General features: G+C 34.4%; 1 protein-coding gene across 5 annotated transcripts in view; it reads right to left on the reverse strand.

Annotated features, from left to right (window-relative positions):
• LOC105321818 (triple functional domain protein) overlaps positions 1-14,729 on the reverse strand; it is a 77,688-nt gene that overhangs the window by 47,574 nt on the left and 15,385 nt on the right. For all 5 annotated transcript variants that reach the window (XM_066075052.1, XM_066075053.1, XM_066075054.1 and 2 more), the window contains 12 exons: positions 14,342-14,470; positions 14,058-14,159; positions 13,770-13,892; positions 13,488-13,679; positions 12,630-12,799; positions 7,492-7,550; positions 4,582-4,697; positions 3,655-3,816; positions 2,797-2,979; positions 1,591-1,710; positions 723-914; positions 181-327 (listed from right to left, as the gene is read on the reverse strand). In XM_066075052.1, coding sequence (XP_065931124.1) covers positions 181-327; positions 723-914; positions 1,591-1,710; positions 2,797-2,979; positions 3,655-3,816; positions 4,582-4,697; positions 7,492-7,550; positions 12,630-12,799; positions 13,488-13,679; positions 13,770-13,892; positions 14,058-14,159; positions 14,342-14,470 — 1,695 coding nt within the window. The remainder of the gene's footprint in view (positions 1-180; positions 328-722; positions 915-1,590; positions 1,711-2,796; positions 2,980-3,654; positions 3,817-4,581; positions 4,698-7,491; positions 7,551-12,629; positions 12,800-13,487; positions 13,680-13,769; positions 13,893-14,057; positions 14,160-14,341; positions 14,471-14,729) is intronic.

Genomic DNA, 14,729 nt, shown 5'->3' on the forward strand with positions numbered 1-14,729 from the left:
AGCACCTTGTATAAGGTACCATTAAAAGACATTTCAATTTCATTTACAGTTTCAGTAAATTGCTTACTTGGTTTACTATCAAAAACTTCATTATCTTGTGAAATGCTTAATTTAATGAAATACTTCAATCTCAATCACACTATACACCTTCAAACACTACTTTTATGACATTGACCATACCTTGAGGAAGGCCTCCTTCTGCTCATTGTGTTTGTTGATCAGCTGTAGGAGGAAAGCAGACTTTTCTCCAGCGGCCACTCGCTCGTTAGAACACCAGTCCTCGTCCCTTCTGTAGTCCCTCTCAAGACTCTCCAGCACTGACCACACCTACAGACACAGGGCAACATCATACAAATATTGAGTGGGATTGAAATCATCATTGATTATATTAGCCCCCGGGGGATGAAATATTGCCCGACGCAAAGCTAATATTTCAATTATTCACTATTCATCTATATAGAGTTATATAGTGTAAATACTACTGAATATAACAATAATATACTTGTTATATCAAAAGTCATGTATGTTATGCATTATTGTAAATTATACATCTATCGCAGACTAGTGGTAGAATTTCAACGTTGTCAACATTTTTTTTTTTCAATTTAAAAATTCAACATTTTCATAAAAGCAAAATTCATTCCCTTACAAAAAGAGGGAAAATGTTGATTTTATAGAAAACCACATTTAAAATTGCTTATTTCTTAGAGACTTGCCCTTACCTGTTCAGCAGTTTTGTACCAGTTCATGGAGGCCATCACTAACTTGTGCCTCTCCTCTGTGTGGTACATGAGCTGCTGCCACGCTACTGTCACGTTCTCCGCAATGGCTCGCACCAGGTCCGAGTTGTAGTGGTTGTTCTGAATCATATTCTCCGCCCGGTTTGTCACTTGAGCCATACTTATGTTGGTTTTCTATAAAATACATAAAAATCATCATTTTATATGGAGTTAATAATTACCTTTAATAAGCTTATGAATGGAGATGAAGTGAAATCTTCACATCCAATTTCAAAATACATGTTTATTTATTGGTAACAGGATAATCTAATTATTGACAAAAGACAATTAACAAAAATCTATGATCAATCTATTCATTTTACTGATTTCTAACATTCCAGGAAGACATATGATAAGAGTCAATTTTGGCCCCATACATCAACAATATTTCATTCATCTTACATTGAGGTTTTTTTCAGTTGACAATAGATATATTTTTTATCCCATTGTGTCATTTGTTTGCACTCGATGACAATAGAATATAATGTTGGTTCAAGATTTAAGGAAAAACTGCTTGGAAAAAAGCACTGCTATGAAAAAATATTCAAATGGTGGGAAAGCAAAACTTTATGCCATATTTCTGAGCTGTGAGCATTTGGATCAAATAGGGAAAACAATCCACAAGATATCTGTGCAAAGTAATCCTACATGTAAAATGTTAACTGAAATTAAAATGTTCCTTTAACAGGCCATTTATCATTCTTATAATGTACATTGTAAATATACTTAAAATTTTGAATGAATTTCTAAAGTTTTCAACATATCGAAATTACGTGACGTTCACACAAGTTTTCTAGGACTAACGACTCACCTCAATAGCCAGCATAAACTGTTCGTGTTCCTTCCTCAACTGATCTGCCTCCATCAAGGAGTTCGGACAGATAAAGCTGCTGACCAACATAGATTTTCCGTTTTCTATCCAATAGATCACCTAAAATTCAAACCAATCACTGAAATCAATCTAGATTTCTTGTAAAACAACTTTCTCTACATTCTGATCTGCCTCCATCAAGGAGTTCGGACAGATAAAGCTGCTGACCAACATAGATTTTCCGTTTTCTATCCAATAGATCACCTAAAATTCAAACCAATCACTGAAATCAATCTAGATTTCTTGTAAAACAACTTTCTCTACATTAGGTTTAACAAGCTCAGTGCAAGCACATTGTATCTTACTGCTCAATGTTCAATCTCCCAAGTATATTATTCTCAAAAACAATTCCGACGACCGCCAAAATCAAACTTATTATGTTTAGTTTACCCGCCAATTTTATATTCATGGTTCTCAGCCAATGATATTCAGAGTTATAGTTAATCTTATCAGAAGAGAGATGTCAACATTCATTACATCATTAACATGCATTCTGTTTACAATTACGACTGTCCACCAACTGCAACATGTGAGGATTTCAGTTTAGTTTGCCCGCCAAAAGCTAACTAATGAATATTCACTATCATAATAACCAATCCGCTTCGCTTTCTTGCTATCATCAAAGACCATATGTCATTTCTATAGTCTTTGTCATTTACAGAGAACAAATCATTTTGGCGCTCAGATCCTTGCAATGTGTTTTTGATTGTTCATTTGTACATAAATGTTTCCTGGCTGAATTGCAAAACAAACAGATGCAATAAAACTCACTGTGTATTCTGTAGTTCACTTATATACAGTGTATTCACCATTAAAGATAGCAAAAATTGCAATTTTCTGAGATGTTATATCAGACAGACTGTGAGACTGAAATTTCCCTCCAAAATATAAATGCTAAAATACTCATAAACTCCATAACTAAACAGATCCTCTGTCATTTGGATATACATGTACCGGTATATGAATTCCAAGAATTGACAGCAATAACTAAGCATCCCATTATTCAGAAAAAATTTTCAGTGTGATGTGTGATAGGTGATATCCTGTTCTTTGGATATGAACCCCATGAATTGATACAAATGTACTACAAACTGATTTGGGATCTATATTTCAGTGTATGTTACAGTTGATTGTCCCTTAGCTTACCTGTCTGGCCTCCACCTCAAAGTTCTGTAGCTGCACCCCCTGCTCCAGCCTCAGCCTCTTGGACTCGGCAATGGTCTCCAGATCCAGCTCTCGCTCTCTGAGGTACTCCATGAGCGCCTGGATTCTGGACTGAGCGTCGTACTGAGGGTCAGCCATCAACTGAATCCCACTTGTTTCAAATATCTACACAGAAAAGAAAAGCTCAACCTGAATTTGGTCTTGAACACAATAAAATCCTCTACTATTGTATAATCCTGTTTTACAGATTATCATACAATATGGAAAAATATTCTTTTAGCTTACAAATTCTCTCAGTCTCTACCATATTATTCACTATGCATTAAATGGAAATCTTCACATCCATCTCTTTGACAAACAACTGTACGACTAAAAAACTTTGTATATTTAGTAGATATCTTGAGTGATATCATAGATGGGTGGGGACCCAAATGCATGGCACTTCCATACAGTACCATTACAATGTAATGCACTAAGTAAGTGGAAGTGTAAACAAAAATCCTACTTGAATTAAAGCCTAAAGTACTGGCAGTTTACAACATTCATATTTCAAATAATAATAAAAACACAAAGTTGTTAAACTTTTAAATAGAATTTCAAAACCAGTGCGAGGCCTCTTTTTTGATAAATGTCATGGTAATGATAATATGACCTGAACCTTGATCAAATGATCTCTGATCAGAATAAATGAAATATCCTTTGGTCATGATCATGAGCTAAATAAATGTACATAAATTTGAACATTTACATTGGTAGCGAATCATTTTTATAGTCTCTTGGCTATACAGACCCAAAGACCCCTCCCTCAATTTTATTCCCCTGGTTTTACTCAAATCTTACCTGTATGATATCTTGTCCCCTCTGGAGGACGTCAAATGTACAGTTCTGCATGTGTAGCACACTGTCATTATGGAGCTGGAGTTGTTGTTCTGACTTAGCTCCGTCGGACATCAAGTCTTGATGTTGAAGCTCCTCCGCCCATAGCTCCAGCTGAGCAGATACCTGTCATAGGACAAACCAAAAAATGTCACCAAACTTATCTCAAAGATATCTCAAATGTACATTTTCAAAATGTATTTGTTTTGTTTATAATCAGTGTTTAAAGTTTTTGGTTTCTGCCCTTTCAAATCAATATTCAAATATTATCAAGTTTATAAATAATTCTTTTTGTTCCTCAAAGTTAACTAAAGTCTTCAATAGCTGTTACATATGACTATAATAAGAGGACAATCCCGAAATAAATCTGAATTACACAGAATGCCAACTGTTACACACAAAAAGAAAATAATTTGTAGGAAGGGATTAATTACCTTTTTTTCTCTCAAATAGAAATCTGGCAGTATACCTTATTTTCTATACACAACCAAAAACTATGACAGGTTATAAAACAGTTTAAGTTCCATCTAGCACCAACAGAATGGATTTAAATATATAATTTTTTACTCTTTTAAGCTTTGAAGGTGAGGTTTTCACTTAAATTGGGTTCAGTCAGGTAACAATATTTAAATAATATTCTTTTTGGCCTAGTGCTTTATGTCAGATGTCCCATCAACACAATAGTGACAGTACAGTTAGACATAGTTATAGTGAAGTGTCAGCCTGGGATGACCATATTTGATTGGTGGAAAAAAGTAATTTATTAAATCCATAAAATTTACAATACATCTTTAAAAGATTTGAGAGAATGAAACCGACATTGCTGTAAGTGTGAATTTGTTTTATTTATGTTCTGTATAACCATGTTTTACTGTAAACTTAGCTAAATACCTCCAAAGCATCTCTCTCAAACAGTCTGAGCTGTAGACACAGGTCCAGCTTCATCTTCCTGTTGGCCCACAGTTCTTCTAGCTGGGTTCTACTGTCATTCAATTGCCTCAGGACACCTACAGATTTTATTATACATCAATTTTCAATAACAGTATTTTTAAAACTCAGGTGTTGTAACTCAAGTGTACCTTTAGGTGTTAAAATACTAATTGATGGTCTACAAAATCTGATCACCAGGTAATACATTTCATCTCCAACCCCACTCCTCCAAAGTATTTTTAATGTTTTGAATTCAAATTTGTTTTTGTTTTACAAAGTTATAACATTGAAACAACACATCACATGTTGCACTTTTGTAGCAAAAATGAATCAAAGCATGTTGGAGACTGTTTATTAAACAAATCAAGGAACACAAGAAAAATGTTTACACTGACAGCTTGTTTGATGCTACTATGATAAAACGCAAAAGGTATGATAGCTAACTCAACAATGCAGAAATCACTACAGATCATTAGTAGGTATGAAAACATATCTTTGAAAAATGATATGAATGTTTATTGAAAACGGGAGTTATGAAACTATGTATTAAATGTGTACTCTGAGACAGACAGACAGATACACTGAAATTTATGAATTTGTTTACAAATATCTCTAGCTTGAAATGAAGATATGCAGATAAAGACAGATTCTGGAATATAGTAGTTCTGATTGACTCCATGCACCTACAGAATTCCATTAATTTGTCACTCATCTATTTATCTCACAGCCACAGAAGCACTTCCTTATCACAAAAGAGAGCATTAAATTCATTAAGGCAGGTCTTAATAACAAAGGCTGTCTGCCAAAGAAGGTTACATAATACAGAAAGATAATGCCAGTGGGAAATTGTTGAAACAAGATTGGCATGCATGAAATAATTATGTTTTCAAAAAACAAACTCTCTCCCCCCCCCCCCCCCCCCTCTTTCTCTCATGAATACACTATTAATAATTTTTTTCACTTCTCAATTGTACTCATTAATAATACATGCAGTTTGAAATCTCAGAAATCTCAGAACATTTATAGATAAGTATGACTCAAAAAGGACAAGGCCTACTTTGAATTATAGATAAATGACTATCACCTTTGTTTATATATGGTTCTCAATTATTGATTATCTACCCTTGGGTTGGCCTCTCTAAATCAAATAGAAACACAATACCATTTTCTAGCAGAATGGACTTGCATGGGCATTGATTATCAGTGCTTTGACCATAAAGATAACCCAGACGGGGACTTCCTATGCCCAGAATACTCTAGATACTATGGGAGAGATCACCACTGATATCTCTTATTGGTTCAAGGGACATCTGAAGCCAATCTATATTGAATCAGATACTAGGTTACCAATAATTGGTGATGTAATATTCAAGTTTATTTTGGAAAAGGGCAATTTAAAACACAACCAAGAAAAATACCAATCCTGTCCGTTTGAGAAAAAGAAGTGATATGTACATCAATACATGTATTATTTATTAACTTTCTGCTACATTTATATAATTATTCAATGAAAAGAAATTTGGTAATGGATGTTTCTGATGCAATCTTGAAAGAAACATTACCAAGAAAACAATAACACAGTTCTAGAAAACTTCATTTGAGCTCAGCATCCAAAGAACATTGTAAACAACAAATGCTTTCACAGAGAAACGATGTGTAAGAAAAGAGGAGTTTTCCTTGCAAGAGAATGATAAGTGCATCTGAAAGTAATTACACCCCAGACTCAATAAAACAGCAAATTTTGAAAATTAAAACCACAAGGGATCAAACTGAGCCACAAGTACGTGAACAAGAAACCTAAAATAAATTGGGTGTGTCCTTGACCTTCTGTTACTTTTGAATTTCTTTATACATGAATAGTGATATGACCTTAACCTTTGGCACTAGAATTTCTGTACATGACCTTAAATCTTTTGCACTAGAATTTCTGTATACCTTGGAATCATTAAAATTCTCAGGGGCCAATTTTCGTGGATTCCTTAAAATTTACAAGTTTGTGGGGATGTAATTTTGTCTACTATATTATACCTACAAAAGGAAAAAGACTTTATAGCCCTAAATTATTAATTTGGAGGATGTAAATTCATGGATGAGAGATACCCATGAATTCCACAAAAAAATTGAGCCACCACGAAATCTAATGATTCCACAGTACCTGAGAAGAGATATGACCTTGACAGTCTGCAAAAGAATTTCCCTCTCAGCTTATTTACAATTTACATACAGTAGACACAATAAAAGTGAAACACTGTCAGTGAGGAGCATGCAACCACACATGTACTAACACTTGAGAGTGATACATGCACTATCTCTTCCAGACATCACTATTTATTTCCTGGTTTTGTCCCACATACTGTGTTTTGGGGCACAGACCATAGACAGGTACAATAACATCTACACTGAATCTCCTGTCTATAGGTAACACTATCATCAGTGACCAAATGGGCTGGTCACCATGTAATTGGATTTTATAATGACATCCATTAACTTGTCATATAAAAGAGACACCCTACTCTCTTTAATGTTTATCTGACATGATGCTATTTTATAGATTGACAAAAACAACTGTGTTCAACTTGAAAACATACCGAAGTTTTAAGACTAAAAGTTCATAAACATCTGAAGAAGTTATGGGGGTTGGGGTGAGGGAGGGGGAATGATGGGGAGGAGTGGTTGTTTACATTGATGTGTACTTAACGATTGTGTGTGTGGAAGGGGGGGGGGGAGAGTGGGTAGGGTACATACAAGGAAATAAAGCAACTATATAACTTAATTCTACAGCAGTGAATCAAAATCACACGTTATACTAAAAATTTAGCACAAAACATTATAAAACTATCATAGAACAATATGATATGACATTTAACTTACCTTCAATATGTGTATAATCTGCATTCTGGTTTATCTTGTCTGGCTCAGCACTGAACACCCTACGAAAAACGTAAACAATAAGTTCCCACAGTTTCATCAGTCTTATCCATAGGAAAAGACACACCACTGCCACAAATCGTAGAATTTTTGACACAATGATTAACATCATTAATACAAAGCTCATAATCTGCATCACAATGATGTTAAAATTTTGGTCTGGCATTTTATCAAAGAGTTTGCTTCGCCACTGGGTGAAATTGACCCTTCTTTGAGAAGGTCCTGGGGTCCAGGAATGTCGCCATGATTCCCTCCAAGAGCGACGCTGTCTTACTGGTACACTCTCGGAATCGGACCCCGAGCGCCTTCTCGGGATAGGAATGTTAGATGGCATGATGGAATGTTTATTTTGAAATTTCAGGAAAAGTATTTCACTCTAATTCCATAGTATTTTTTAAATTCTTGACAAAATGTTCAAGAATTTCAACATTTCTTTATCGGTTGACATTCTGAATTGATTTGAGTTGCAGTAACATCATGACAATAAGCTGGTCAACATCATAAGTGATTTTCTAAAATATAAAATTCTCCCCAACTTATTACACAAGTCTGCACAGATGAATGTACTTGTTCCTTCATACACCATCGGACACAGAATATTGAGCTGCACTATGACTAATTTCCTTACATGTTTTCCCCACTTGACAAAAACTATGTGATTTCCCCTTTGTGATTACCACATGCTTTCACTCAAACACCATCTCACAACCAGTGAGGCAGGAGAAATACACATCCCGGGGTCTCTATCATCTCATAACATGTACACAATAGGCACCAGGGACAGTTAACCCCGATGAATGGCCAGGCGTAACGACATCTCCTTATTTCTTAAATACTTTCACAGCGATTTCCATCAGACAAACACCTGATAATCCCACCAATTTTATCCATATCCTTTATAACAATTAATGGAACGTTGGACTTTCCTCACAACACATCAACGAACCATGTGTCATTTGTAAACAATTCAAACATGGATGTAATTTCCAATAGTTCCCACTAAGTCCTGCAGACACAGAAACTAAAAGAGCACATGTCTGAGATACTCTCTCCTCAGAAATCAATACAAACACTCAGCTGTCTACAGGGGGAAAACTCTCCTCCAAAAACAACCTCCCAAGGAATGCGATTAATCACCAAATGGTGTAACAGCCCTGTTTATAATCATCAAATTATTACAGATCAGTTTCAATCGTCCTTTTTTCCATGTAGTACATGTAATGAGTCATTTTTCCAATGGAGTGAAATATAACACTGTATATTCGGGCCGGGTCGATCATGACATGAAGTCTGTGACAGGGATAGTCTCCCTCTTCAGCAGCTGAATGTTACGCTTGTTTCCTATGATTTAGATGCAGTGCACCTGAGAAAAATAAACTCCTTAAATCCCACGTATAACAGATTCCTACTAGCAGTTCCCCTGGAAGAACTTCATTGTGCCTTTAATTTTACTGCATGTATTAAGCTGATTAACTTTAATTATTTGCATTCCTTCTAGCTTAATGTCTTTGATTAATTCTTGGTTAATTCTAATCCACCACATATTTTCTCATCAGCCCCATTTAAATGTACAATTACCAGATAACTAAACAGATTTTTTTAGAATATATTTCTCTACAGTTAAAAATTTGGCCATTTGCTCAATAAATTAAGAAAATATCTGTGTCAATTTTTCCCCTTTCTTCTGTAACTTGAGAAAAAAGAATGCGTAAACAAATTTTTCTTTTCTGCGCCCACACCTGAGATATTTTCCTGAGTAATGCAACAGGGCACAAGGTGATTATATTTTAAAAACTGGAAAGAAAGGAGTGACGAAAATTTAAGTTTTGAAATAATTCACAATTTGATGGTATCTTTAGGCATGTACAATTCTGTCACATGCTGAACTCAGACTTAAAGCAGTGGTTTATCAGGACTCCACCTCATTTTCCGAGAAGATAATCTTATCTTTTCTAACATCCCAAGCCCTCTCATTGCACAACTGTGTAGTAGAGAAAGCATCCTCCGATGGAAGCACCTGGTAGTCAGGCGTCAGGGGATGTCAGCTGATAGATACATAACAATACGCTGTATCCCCCTTCCCGCAAATATGTCAGGCAGAAAAACAGAAATCAGTCAAGCATGAAATGAAGATGATCCCTCATAATCAGAAAGATGTACTTCCGACCTAGTGTTGAGCTCTCAGTAAATCTGTGATAATTAACATATATACAGTTCAATAACTTAGCTAATGTTTATTAATAATCATTCAATTATAATACTAGGGTATAGTTTGGTCAGCAATGACATAATTCTGACATCAAGGAATTTAATGTTTATACTGCTTTTTTAATTTAATTTCAAGGAGTTTCAAGAGTGTTTGTATAAAGAGATTGTAATAAAAGAACTCCGATTCAATAATTATCATTTCATGGTTGCTAATAAAAACTTTTTTCTATTTCAATATCACGTGTACACTACTGAAAAAGTTCATCATCGAGTTCAATCCACACAACATGATGGTGTTTATTTATCTTCCACCTCAATGTAACTTCTCCTCACATATATAATCATGACCAATAAACACTTGTAGTAAATAAAACTCCCCCAGACAGACATGTTTTGGCTCTTTATATCTCTAATTATTACCCTTCAGCAAGACCTGATCAAGGACTCATAAGAAAGCAATATCCTCTTGTACACACCATGACGGCATACTTTCAAGTGTGCATCAAAAGGCGGTAGATCCTGGCTGAAACGGCCAGTCCAAGTTATAGTATATTTATTACCCATGTCAGCTTTTGACTAATCTTGCTAACACATGCCCCTGTATATATACACAACAGCCATGCATGTAACACATAGTGAGGTCCCCTCACAGTCTGATAACTGAAGTTCACTCACACAGCGGGAAATCTTGAACAGCATCCAGAATCAAACCATACTTTTTACTTGAAATATTTCCAAGCTACCATTTGCACTGAATAGCTTCGACAGAGTAAGCAAATTTACTACAATCAGTTCTTTGTGATGACTGAGGGATTGCATTTCTGCCAATTAAAAGGGGGAAATGTTGTGAATTATGATGAACTTGGCCAACTAATTGGATTATCATCTTTAGCGGGGCATAGATCTTCAATTCTGAAAGCTCACTTCAAAGATATCGTTCGAGCTATAATAATAATCATTTTACTTCCTTTTACTAAAACTTTTTTCCTTAATTTAAAAACCACTTTGTTGTCTCTTATTTTTTATGTGCACACTTTTGTAGAACTAATTTGGTGCAACATCATCTGTTTCTGCAATACGCTGACATTTTTACAATGCATTCTAAAGTGCATAAAAGAAAACAATGCACATAAAAATTATTATCGCAAGGAATTTTTGTGCAGATGAAAATCTTGGGAGGATGGAATGCAGGTCTTGAAACGTATCAAGTACAAAACACTAATGATATAAATGTCTCCTCTGTGTTCACTGCTGTAAAATCCAAAGCAACTCCATTATTCCTACTCATTTCAATTACAGCCAACTGTTGGCTTCTCAACACACGAAAATGCAGACATAAGCCTAATTAACAGCTTCTTCAAAGGTTTAACAAAGTAATAACCTGCAATCTAGTGCATTTAGTCAGTGGTACATTTTTAATTAGGCCAAAAGAGAATTACTTATTATTCAAAGAGAGATAACTCACACATAGTTTTAACTTAAGGTGGCTCTATACACCACTTTTTGATGACGAAGTATGCAAAAAAGTAAATCTGTAAGCATGCAATTCTGGTACTGGCTGATTTAAACTGAGGCGAATTGTGTTGGGACCGCTCTTTTGAAAAATTTATTATTATGAATAGATTTAATTTGATAACTGGAAAATTCATTACTTACAAGTAATGTCGAATGTTACACCTTCACGTTGTGTCGTATTATTTATCGAAATAAACAATAAAATCAAGTAAAATTTTTTGAATACTTTCTTTCCCATCATCGACATCTTACATCGTGGCGCAGTGGGTTAGTGGGCTTACTACAAACCTGTAGGTCATGAGTTCGAATCCCGTTGAGGACAATAAAATGTTTAACTTTCCAAAATTTTCTGAAACGTATTTTTTGGTTGTAGGAAATTTGCTTCATCTCAGAAATGAAAAGTCCCCAAGGTGTTTGGACCTTGGGACTTAGGAACGATAACTCTTACCTGAGGAACTTTCATACCAAATAAAATTTAAAATATTTTTTGTGTTTATTTGCAATGATTTTCATTAAATTTTTTATGTCACATTTATTAAAATACATTTTCTTATAACATCAAGCAGCTTTTTCAGATGATTTGTCAACAGAGTAAGAAAATATGAAAAATTATGTTTTGGGGAAATACTAAAAAAAGTTGCAATAATAACATTTTTGAATGCTAAGAAGTGTTATATCTTTTTTAGGTGTCTGAAGGATATATCCATCATATGACAAAAATTTTTTCTCAATTTGTTAATAGTTAACTTTTTAAAAATTATTTTACAAAAACACGAAAAAACATTAAAAAATTCTTTAAAAATACCTATAGTATCCCTATCATCATTTTAATATTTGATAAGTATATGTTTTGTGGTCTTCTATTGAAAATAGGAATAAACTGTGGGTGTATAGAGCCACCTTAACACTAGTTCTGTTTCTTCTTCATTCAATTGTGGTTAATTACAAATTCATTGTACCAATATATCATCAAATCAATTTCATATCGGGGCTATTCAAAACAAATTTCAATATATAATTGTTTACCAATCAAAATAAGTAATAGAAAAAATGTCAAGAGTTCAAAAGGTCAAACAATTATTCATTATAATCCCAATAGTGACTAGTCCAATGATTGGGTAGTAAAATTGGCAATCAAATTGTGCTTAAATCAAATTGTGCTTGAATCAAATTGTGCTTGAATCAAATTAAGCTTACATCACATCAAAGATTTTTTAAAATCTATAAAACATTATGAAATTGAATGTATCAATTATGAAATCATTAATAAATCCCCCACCCCCTTAACTTAAATGAAAAAGAATCCAAATTTGTAAGAATGAAAGAAAATTGGTAACAGAAATTAACAGTATTTTTACCTTATTTCTTCCAACAGGTTTTCCCCCTCACTGACAGTGTTGATGGCGGACTCTATGGTGATCTCCCTTTGCTGATTGAACTGGTCCAGCAGCTGTTCTGCCCCTTCCACTGTGTCAGCTATCTCTGAGCTCTGTAACTCCTGCTGTAGGTCCTCCAGCCAGGATGTCAACTGGAAGATAGGCACACATCTCTTTGTATTGTTATGTTCTGTATATTTCCATAGTTGTACCAATTATGTTCTTCCAATTTTTTTCTAATACTGCAGATTTCTTATGATTTATGCAAAGTACTTAATTCCATGATTTGATTGATTTGTATCAAATCACGAGGATTGAAAATCTCAAGTGCCCAACATTTGTTGTGATATCACATACCGTCAATAACAATTAATAAAAATAAAAGTGAAATTTTATAATTGGCAAGGAGCATTTCCCACCAATTTACATTGGGTTGGTTTCAATATTTTCATTTTGAGGCCATCATATTTTGAACCTCTTCCCCAATGGGAATAAAAATCAGAGGGGGGTTCCCATAGGGAAACTTTTAAAACTAAAATTCTGAAAATTTCCTATTCTATTAAAAGAAAATAAGAACATATTACTTTAAGTAGACTACAAAAGAGTTACATTTTTCTTCACTTGATCAAGTTAAGTTTATTTCTATTCATAAAAATAAACTAATTTCATAAACTGACGAGATTTCTGTTTACATGTACTGGTAAATAATAAAAATAGAAATCAAATCCATTCATCTGATATTGATTGACAAAATTATGAATTTCCTGTCAAAAAGGATCAAGGTTATTTCCTCTTTGTCAAATAAGCACCAATTTAATCACATATTTTATCAGACCCTACCTCATGAACGTGTGTGTAGAAATCAACGGCCATTTGAATGGTGGCCTTACGCCGCTCCAGGGCGGTCAGAAAGTTGCCCATTCTCTGCTGTAAATCCTGGGCCTCGCGGTAAATCTCCTTGGGGTCACACTCTCCTGTGTGGGCAAGCTCATCAGCAGCTGATAAAAGCTTGTCAGCATTGGTGATGGTATTCTAAAAAGAAGGATAACATATTGTATGATATGAAGAAAATGAAATTGGACAAAAAAAGTTATAACATCTAAAAGCTTTTCTAAAACTTACTTTAGCGACGGTTTCAAAATGTTGGTGACTCTTCTGCAGGGCTTTACTTCTTTGAAGACTTCGACCAATTGAGGTATTTTTCTTAAGAAAGACATCTCCATGGTTTTCTAACCAATCTATAACCTATATTCAAACACACAATTCCACTTCATTACATCAATAAATCATTTGAAAAATTCTACATATCAGAAGCCGAATAAACTGTTGCATATTTACTGTGAACATTTCTCTCTTGGAATGATTTTCACCCTAAGATAGAGCTCACACAAGATTGATTCCAGCAGTTACCTGTTTCACGTCCTGCTGGAACAGCCTCAGTCCAAGTCTCTGGTGAAGTTTCACTCTCTTTGAATGCCACATCTGTTCCAAGTGTCTCTGGTGTGCTAACACCTATAAATGTGGTGTGCAAATATTGTATATATCTTCCACAAAACCAATTACATTAATAACTATTGATTTTCAACAATACGTTGCATAATAAAACACTTGAGTATTAAAAAAACCCAACTTAGATCCTGTATCTTGAAATTTTCTACATTTAATGAAATGCTAAGCAATTACGAATAACTTACATCATGGATGACATCCAGCACATGTCCTGATGCTTCAGAGTAGTCTGCCTTGGCGGTGATACTGTTGATGCTGCTAGAGGTCACTGGTGTCTGCAATGTCTCCAACAGCTGCTTTCCATCTCGACAAACCTTAAAATAGATCCAAAGTCAAAAATGAGGAAAATTTCAACATGAAAATACTTGTACATGCATTTTATCATGTGAAGGAAATATTTTTAATTACCAATCACATATGACCTGATCCATACTTGACCTACACAAATCAATCATAAATAAATAAATTGAAACCTATATACATTGTCCTGCACTTGATATTAACAAGCCCAAGTTATACTTTTAACTACAATCTCATGCTAAATCATTTAAGAGCTTGACTAACAAGTAAAGT

The sequence above is a fragment of the Magallana gigas genome, chromosome 2 (genome assembly GCF_963853765.1).
Source record: "Magallana gigas chromosome 2, xbMagGiga1.1, whole genome shotgun sequence".
Lineage (NCBI taxonomy): Eukaryota > Metazoa > Mollusca > Bivalvia > Ostreida > Ostreidae > Magallana > Magallana gigas.